The 9132-nt window shown below is 38.5% G+C and overlaps 1 protein-coding gene across 2 annotated transcripts; it reads left to right on the top strand.

The window, feature by feature from the left end:
* Positions 1-881: 881 nt before the first annotated feature.
* On the top strand, positions 882-8954 carry LOC121856976 (tonsoku-like protein). Of its 2 annotated transcripts, XM_042352766.1 has the most exons (4): positions 889-953; positions 2671-2785; positions 3407-3546; positions 4398-8954. In XM_042352766.1, the coding sequence occupies exon 4, from the start codon at positions 4499-4501 to the stop codon at positions 8741-8743; it is 4245 nt and encodes a 1414-aa protein (XP_042208700.1). In that variant the 5' UTR covers positions 889-953; positions 2671-2785; positions 3407-3546; positions 4398-4498; the 3' UTR covers positions 8744-8954. The 2 variants fall into 2 exon arrangements, with proteins under 2 accessions (XP_042208701.1, XP_042208700.1); XM_042352767.1 differs by lacking the exon at positions 2671-2785 and having other exon boundaries at positions 882-953.
* Positions 8955-9132: the final 178 nt, after the last annotated feature.

The following is a 9132-nucleotide window of genomic DNA, read 5'->3' as shown; positions in this document are numbered from 1 at the left end:
TGTGTGTGTGTGTGTGTGTGTGTGTGTGTGTGTGTGTGTTATAGAGAACATCTAGAAATCAGCATACTGTATATGCTCATTTACAGATACATTTATTTTGTTTCAGACTGTCACCCCGTCTGGTCCCCGAGATATGCTAGGGACTGTCAGTTGGTTGAAAATGTTCAAAAGAGGGCCACCAGACTGGTGCCTGCACTTCGGCACCTCAGCTACCCTGAGAGATTGGAGTGCCTGAACTTGCCTAGTTTATACTACAGACGGGCAAGGGGGGACCTAGTTGAGGTGTATAAGCATCTCAGGGGCACTACTCAGTCGAGTGTCCTTACTTGGAGCTGGCGGACGCTCGCCCCACAAGGGGTCACAGCTCAAGATTGAAGAAGCCTCTAGTCCAGAAAACTGTGAGGGCAAACTATTTCGGAGTGAGGGTTGTGAACTCTTGGAACAATCTACCAGAGAGTGTTGTGACGGCACCGAGTGTGAGCTCTTTCAAGACAAGACTGGAGCGGGTTCAGGTACATTCAGGAGCCGGTGCATGCCCAGTACCTGCCAACAGTGCGTGACAGAGACGTGACCGATCGCCCGGGCGGCTAACGAGCCGATCTTTTGGTGAAGAAGATAAATGAAAAGGAAAAGTAATCAGAGACGTGACCGATCGCCCAAGCGGCTAACGAGCCGATCAGTGGCGAAGAGGATAAAAGTATAAAGTTAATTTTGGTTTTCGTGAAATTTTATTTACGTCAAAATTTCATAGACTTCATTCCTGAAGCTTATAGTTTAATAAATAAATTGATAACATTGTAGCTTGTTTAATAATATGTGAAGCATAAAAAATGTTAGAAAAAATTATTATATACTCATTTTTATGGTATCTTTAAATTATATTTTTAGGCTCGTATTCACTGTCAACACACACAATGACCGCGCCAAGTGGAAGGTGAACACCATCTCCTGAGGTAATGTCCTGGGTTCCTGAAGGATATATTATATCTCTGAGTGAGTGGAATACGCAGTATATTCTAAGACTTGGTATACTCAAATATATAGTATAAATGGCCTGTATTTGGTTGTTGGAGGATGGAGTTGGACGAACACACAGAGAACCAGCACTTGAACCCCAGACGTTGTAAATGATTAATAGCAAGTGTGGAGGAAACAAGGTCAAAATAAGTAGCGGGAATGTCAAGAAGAAACACTCCAGGAAAATACAAAGGGGTGCAGGATAACGTACCCAAATATACAAATACAGTATACGCCAAATACAGACTCCTCCATGAATTTGTTTGCAATACACAGGAAGTCAGTTAAGATATTTATTCGTTAGTGCAGAGAGGTGCAATCTAAAATAGTATTAAAATCATGCAGGATCTTAAAAACTGTGCTGTTGTGATTTGTTTTTCTGTTTTCTTGTATAAGTTGTGACTAACCGAATCTCGAGAATTTTATCTGTGCAATCAATTATTCAGACAATTCTAAGACACTTTTATTCTATGACGTTTCCCTTGTAAATGAGTTATATATGCAGGGGGGAGGGTTCAGGGGGTCAGAGGTCCCTGGTTAGGAGGTTAGATTAGGTCATTTGCGAGGGGAAAACGTCATAGAATAAAAGTGTCAGAATTTGGGGAATTATTGATTGCACAGATAAAATTCTCGAGATTCCGTTGGTGGCAACTTATACAAATTTACCCGTTTTTTCTTCATATTGACCCCACAACTCCTCATGAAGTCAATGCTGTCTATCCTCACTTGACTTGCATTGAGCAGATGTAAGCAAATGTTCAGACACTAGTTGGCGCTGAATAGATGCGGGATGAGGACGTACAACTGAAGATTATCTCGACCACAGCGTTGATTATGACACCTGTGCCACGCTTCATGATCATTATTAGTGCATACTGAGTCTTTATATAGCTAGACCAGTGCTCCACAGTCTAAGCCATAGACTTCAGCCAAGTCGCATCCACACTGTCATAAAAGGGCTGTTAGGTTCTCAGAGGTGGCTGCGTGAGTCCTTTGAATGGATAGAACACTTGGAAGGGACGAGTGAATAGGTTACCATACAGCTGATTCCATGACACACACACACTGTCACATCAACATCTGGAGAGCTGACTTGATGACATTGATCACTTATTCACTTCATCATAATCTTCTTTACGTCGTCGCCTCATTGTGACAAAAGCCAGAAGGATTTACTTAGTGCAGTCTTCAGAATGGAGAAATGTGTGTACTGATTGTGAGTGATAAAATGGTTGGTGTACAAATAAGCAGATGTTTCCTCCAAGTGTTCTGTGTGTGGAGAGGACAAGGGTGATTAACTTATTAAAATGTTGGTAAATCCTATAGTGTAACCACCATATAACGGACTTCTCTCTCCATATAATGCATTAGATATGGGGTCCAAACCTAACAGGCCCTTGAGATAATGAACTTTCCTCATCATATAATGCATTAAATAAAGGTATCACTGAACTATATTATTAATATTGTAATTGTTTATTGTGGAATGTAATTATTATTTTTCACGTTAGAGACAATAATTTTATCATGATCATATTCACAAGAATTTTATACAGTTACTGCTGCTGTTGTTTCATAGTGAGTAGGAAATGAAATATCATTATTATTTATTTATATGAAATTTTTAGACTCCTCCTATTTACATAAACAAAGATGGTGTCCTCCTTGTGACGGTGGATGGCAGCAGTGTTTTATATATGGGAAAACTAGCGGTGCAACCTGAGTGCAAAGAGTGCTGTTCCTCTACCTGATTTATTTTATTCCTGAGGTAAAAATTAAGTCTTCTATTGATTATTTTTCATTAGGCAGCTCATTAACCTAGATCCTTGTCCTTAAATATTACCTTTATAGTGATTATTATTAATATTTTTTTATTCAATACAGGTATCCCTCGTTAGATCAAAACTTGATTTAGTGATAGCTTGACTCACTAGGAAGGGAAAAAACTGGGAATGATGTGGCCTGTGAGATGGCATGTTGCCATTGTTACATGTAATGAAAGTATAAATGCTGTGGAAAAACATTGCAATACTCTAATGCGGCTAAGAAATAAAGGAAATATACTATATAAATATACAAATTAAGTAAAATGAAGGGCATGGGTGTGTAAGTGTGTGACGTGAGTGTATCTGGGGAGGCAGTGGGTTGTAACTGCGTCGACGACTCACCACGACGCCATCCAACCACGCTCCCTCTGCGATGTGATATCAGGGCATACACACACACACACATCTCAGAGTCAGTTGAAAATTTCCAGTAGATAAAGTGGACGTACTCTTTTACTTAGAATAGACTACAGTATTAATGATGACCTAAGATAATATATTTTTATGTCTTATTTTAGTTTGAATTTTCTGTAAGACTGATTTTATCACTGACTGCTTTTCAGAAAGCAGATGGTACAAGCCAACTTGCAAGACTTAATTACAGTATGTGATTACTGAGCTACTCTACACTCAGGTGAATCTCTCTGCCACCAGTAAGATGTACAATGCAGGGTATAGTCTGGGAAGGACTGATAATTGATAGGTAATTATATTAGAAGTTTGTTAATAAGATGATGATCAGTGTTTATTTTTTTAGCTACTCATACTGTGAACATATCTTGAAATATAGAAGCTAAGATACATTCCTATGAAAAAAACGCCTGCAAAACATCTTTAAATACTATAAATCATGTTTTTATTGGCAATTTTGGTTTACAATAGGATTACAAGTCACTAATAAACATAATTAGTGAAATGCATGCAGTAAGCGATAATTTTATGCATATGAGAAAAATTTTAGTGCTTGAAATTTAATGGAAAATTACACTACTCTAGAATAATAAATACATCAGCATTCCTACAGTGGATATATCTTAAGTCAGTATCGTGCCTCTGCTTCACATATACAGGTACAAGTATAGTCTTCCTGTGAACCATGATAACTGAAACACTACTTTTATGGTAATTTATTTGTTGGACACTCTTTATACACTGTAATACTCTATGTTAGTTTTAGTTTAATTGTCTTTATAAACTAATCAGGTCTGGTATGGGAAGCCCTGTGTCAGCTGTAAAGAGGACTTTCTATGCTCACTTCAGGTTTTTTTTTAATACTGGCTTGTTTCTTCCATGGCATTCATGATTAGCTTAAACATTACAAGATTTAATTAAAATATAACTTGTATTCAGGAATATCATCGTCTGCAAAACCTCTCTACACAATAATGACTAAATATTTTAGAACTGATAACTGGTGTCAGTTACTGAAATCAGATCCTTTGGTTGTGAAACAATGTTATCTCCTAAATAGGTGGATTAAATAATATCAAACATTAAAATAAATACATTACCTATACTGTAGCTGTGATATATAGTTATTCTGTTTAATTTCAGATTGAACCCGCCAAGAGCTTACCTTGTTTCTTAGTCATGATCTAAGAGACTCTATTGGTGAGGGATCAGCAGCAACCAAAGTAAGAAATATTACCAGCAAGATGAGCGAGATAACAAGATTGGAACGTGAGAAACGTCGTGCAGAAAGCAAGGAGAACCTAAGTGAAGTTGCCATTCTTTCAAACCTTCTTGGTAAGGAGTTACAACAAGCCGGAGATTATGAGGGAGCATTACTTCAGTACAGAGAGGAAAAAGCTTTACATGAGGCTCTAGGCAATACCATTGGAGTAGCAGTGTCTCACCGTTGGCTCGGCGAAGTGTATTGTGAAATGGGACAATGGAATAAAGCTCTCCAACATCAACAACGTCATTTATCACTTGCAAAGGAGGTCGGGAGTTTAGTAGAAGAGCAGCGTGCATATGCCACAATTGGACGCACTCATTTACAGAAAGCCGAGACATGTGGAAATAATGACCAAGAGAAAGAGCAGGCTGCAGCTCTATTAGAGGCCGAGAAAAGTTTCTTGCGATCACTCCTGACGTGTGAGCATCTTAAAGGGAATGTAGATTCCCAGGAGCATAGTCAAATGCGTTGTCGACTTTATTTAAATTTAGGATTGGTTTTAGATAATCGAGGAAATGCCAAGAAAGCAAAAGACTTCATTGGTCAGGCTTTAGAGCTTTGTTCCAGCCATAACCTTGATGAAGATGCCCAGAGGTGTCATTTTGCATTGGGTTCCATCCTCCTCCGAGAAGGTATATTAACAGATGCACTTCATGAAGGGCAAAAGTCTTTGGCTTTGTCAACAAAGATTCGTAATAAAGCTCTTCAGTGTGAGAATTACTCATTCTTAGCACACGTGTATCTTGCTAACCAAGACTATGAATCAGCAAAACGATGTTTTTATAAAGCCTACAAATTAAAACATCCAGACTTGGAAGACAGAAAACGGATTGAAAATAACTTGAAAACTCTGGTAACTATGTGCACAGCTGATGATAGTTTGCTTATTCTTGGAGAAACTGATGGAGATGAAAAATTAAAACTGTATGAGAAACTAGGTGATGGATCAGCACTTCTTGGTCTCTACTCCCAAGCTGTGGAATACTACCAGAAAATGTTGGATTTAGCTGTGAAACTAGGTAAAGACCCTTCATTCCTGGTTCCTATATATTTATCTTTAGGACGAACATATTTTGATAATAAGCAGTACAAAGAAGCTAAAGAGTTCTATTTGAAAGAAAATGATAGCCTGGTTAGTGACAATTATAGTGAAGCTTGCAAATCTCTGATCAATATAGCTGTCACATCTGAGGAACTAGGGGAAAATTTTGAGACAATTAGTGTAACATACCAGCAGGCTAGAGAATTGGCAGTAAAAGCCAACAGTCCCAAACTTGAGACCTATGTTTTGCGTCTACATTCATCGGTCAAGGACCTCCCAGAGTTAGTGAAAGTGAGCCTTATTAAAGATATGAATAGACTTATAGAAGAAAATGATCTTGAACCAGAAGTGGAGTTGAGTGAAGAGGAGACTGAGAGTGAAGATGAAGTTGATCTAGACTTGGTTTGCTTCTCTGACAGTGATGCCGAGCAGGAGAATTTTGATAGGCCACGGCAGTCACGGCAGAAGTCATTTGCTGTTAGGAGAAATGAGAAAGGGGAAACACCATTGCACAAAGCCTGTATAGATGGTAACCTCATTATGGTGAAAAAACTAATAAAACAAGGTCATCCATTGAACCCAAGAGACAATTGTGGTTGGCTTCCTCTTCATGAAGCTGCTAATCATGGTTTCTATGATATTGTTCTTGAACTGATAGAAGCTGGTGCTTGGATCAGTGACCGTGGAGGTAAACAGTGTGATGGCATTACTCCTCTCCATGATGCTGCAGCTTGTGGTAATTTTGAAGTTGTAAGATTATTGATAAGCAAAGGGGCATCAGTCATAGCCAAGACTGATGAAGGTGACACGCCCCTTGAGAGTCTCGTCAAATACAGGATGAGAACAAAATTGTCACAGAGGGAAAAAGAAGAATGTATTCTTTTGGAGACGGAAATTAAGGACCGAAGATGCCTAGCTGGGCATAAAATATCAGAATTGCACGAAGAATCCACCATAACTCAAGATGATAAAAATGAATGCTCTAATTCACAGAGAAAAAAGAATGGTGAGAAGATAGACTCCTCATATTCCAGAAGTAAATTGCAAAGATCTGAATCCTCTTATTCATGTAGATCAAGAGGTTGGGGTGACACCTCTTTAAATAGAAGTGGAAGATTAAGAAGTAGAGGTGTTACTGATATTGAAGAGGAAAGTGAGGATGATGAATTACCAAGTGCATCACTTAATTTAATAGAGGAAATGACTATGCCAATGGATTCCTTAACCAGAGAGGATGATATTGGCAATGGTGAAGATTCTGAGGAATTTTTAAACCCACTGTTAGAAGATTTATACCAGGAAAAGTCGTCTGCCACCAAGACATACCTAAGTGCAATAGGCAGTGTAGGGAGTGCAACACGTAGAGCAGAGCTTCAAAAGAATTCATCAAGTGAAAGGGTGCTAAAAAAAGATAAGAAAGTGGCCCTTGTATTAGAAGAAGATTATGTTGAAGATGATTGGCTTGAAGATGATATTGGCATCTTTACTAAGAAGAGGAAAAGGACAGAAAAATTTGAATTTGATTACAAAGATTCCAAGAAAGAGAAAAGAATTTCCCCTGACACTAATTCTAGAAGGGAGTCTCTTTCTTTCTCCAAAAGGGTACGTCAGACAAAATTAACACCAATAGTCCAAAGGTATTCAAACAGTGCAAATGAGACTAGTATGTTGGATGTACTTGAGGATCAGGCTGAAGTTGGGTTAACTAAAAATGTAAGTACGTCATCAGAGACAAATGTCACTGTAAATTCAAGAAGCAGGAAAGATAATGGGAGTCCAAGTAGCATCATCAGTGGGACTCCAGCTGTAGGAGGTGGTGCACTACGTTTAAGGGTTCGTGTGAAAGACCGTTTGTTGCTGGTGCCTGTGGCAAATGCTGGCCAGGGTCGCACTGTGGGATGGTTGGCAGAGGAGGTTACGCGTAGATATTATCAGCTTGTTGGGTTGCGTCCCCATCTCACTCTGACGACACAGGATGGTGCTGTTCTTGATCCCAGTGATCCCATATCTCTTGTCTTTCCCACAGAACAAGCTGAACTACAGGCTCAAGTTAAAGGGTGGGATCTTCCACCCTTGTCAGACCGCTACACCCAGGCCTGCCAAGCACTTGGTTGTATTCCCATACCATCACTCAGCTCTGTTCTAAATCATACAGAGACTTCAACAACTCTAGATTTGAGTCATGTTAGGAGGTTGACAGTATTGCAGTTGCACCCAGTACTAAGAGCTATTCAGTATCAACAGAATTTACGCTCCCTCAGCATTTGTAATTGCCGACTTGGAGATGATGGTTTCCTTCATTTACTGGAGGCCCTACCCTCTGTGCCTTCATTAGAAATTTTAAATTTAAGAGCTTCAGGTATTACCACGTCAAGTTTCCTTAATTTCACTGAAGCCATCACAACTGATAAACTATCACTAAAAATACTCAGTTCTCTTGATTTCAGTTACAACACCTTTTCTGGAGCTAAAGTGTCAAACATCAGGTCATTGTTCTCTTTACCAGTTCTAACTGCCTTATCATTAAAGAATTGTTGTTTGTCTCTGTCAGGTGAGCAACAATTGCCTTTAATAACCTCTGTGAATCTTAAAAGTTTATCTTTAGATTATAATACAATATGTGGCACTGCTTTAGCCTCCCTGTTGTCCTGTGTAGCTCAAGTCTCAGTATTAACTTTGAGTGGATTAAACTGCAAAACAAATGAGCCATCTGAAGGAAATGCTAGTTTAGGTGCGGCCCTGTCATGCATTCTGGGTGCCGGGGAGGAGTGTCCGTTACAGCATTTAGACTTGAGCTCTTGTAACTTAGTGAATGCTGATCTAGAAGACATTTCATCTTACTTGTACCGATGTCCTTACTTGACCACTATTAATATAGCTCATAATCCTGGCCTTACATCTTTCTCTGTTAGTGCTCTTCTCAATGAGCTCACTACAAACATTATCCTTCCACTTGCAACCCTCAGCCTTCATGGTAATAGATCCGTTGCATTTGATTTGAAAAATAAGATTGTCTCTACACTGAAGCATAAAGCTGCTACAAAATATGCAATAACAAAACTTTCATATTCTTGTGTGGACAATGACACAGATATACAAGACCTCTGGAGATCCCAACATCAACACAGAGCATCTATTTCAAGAATTGGAAGTGAAGTGTTTCTTTCTTACAGTAACTAGTGAACTGAGTGTGTATATTACAATAGAGCAACAGGGAAATATGACCAGTGATATGATTTATAAATATTTCATTGTATAATCTGTTTTAAAATATCACAAATTGCTTCTTCTTTTGTTATTTATACAGGATAAACCTTTGTATTATATAAATACCTATACTGTATTGTACATTAGTATTAAGTCTTTTGTAAATATACAAGTTGGAAAATATTGGTTGTTTTTAATTAACCTGTTATAAGAAAAACAATGTTACTTAATTTTTAATGTATACTGTATTGTATAGAGTCTTACAGTGACAACTATACCACTCAAATTTTACACGAATTGAAATATGGGTACAGTATGTGACAATAAGTGGGTACAGTATGGGAAAATAAGCAGGTACAGTA

This window comes from Homarus americanus, unplaced genomic scaffold, assembly GCF_018991925.1.
Source record: "Homarus americanus isolate GMGI-L3 unplaced genomic scaffold, GMGI_Hamer_2.0 scaffold44060, whole genome shotgun sequence".
Taxonomy (NCBI): domain Eukaryota; kingdom Metazoa; phylum Arthropoda; class Malacostraca; order Decapoda; family Nephropidae; genus Homarus; species Homarus americanus.
The sequence above is the reverse complement of the archived record's forward strand: the minus strand, read 5'-3'. Positions and strand labels throughout refer to the sequence as shown.

What these genes read in the sequence shown, in the direction of transcription:
- LOC121856976 (XM_042352767.1), top strand. Translation starts at nt 4,499, where the DNA reads ATGAGCGAGATAACAAGATTGGAACGTGAGAAACGTCGTGCAGAAAGC.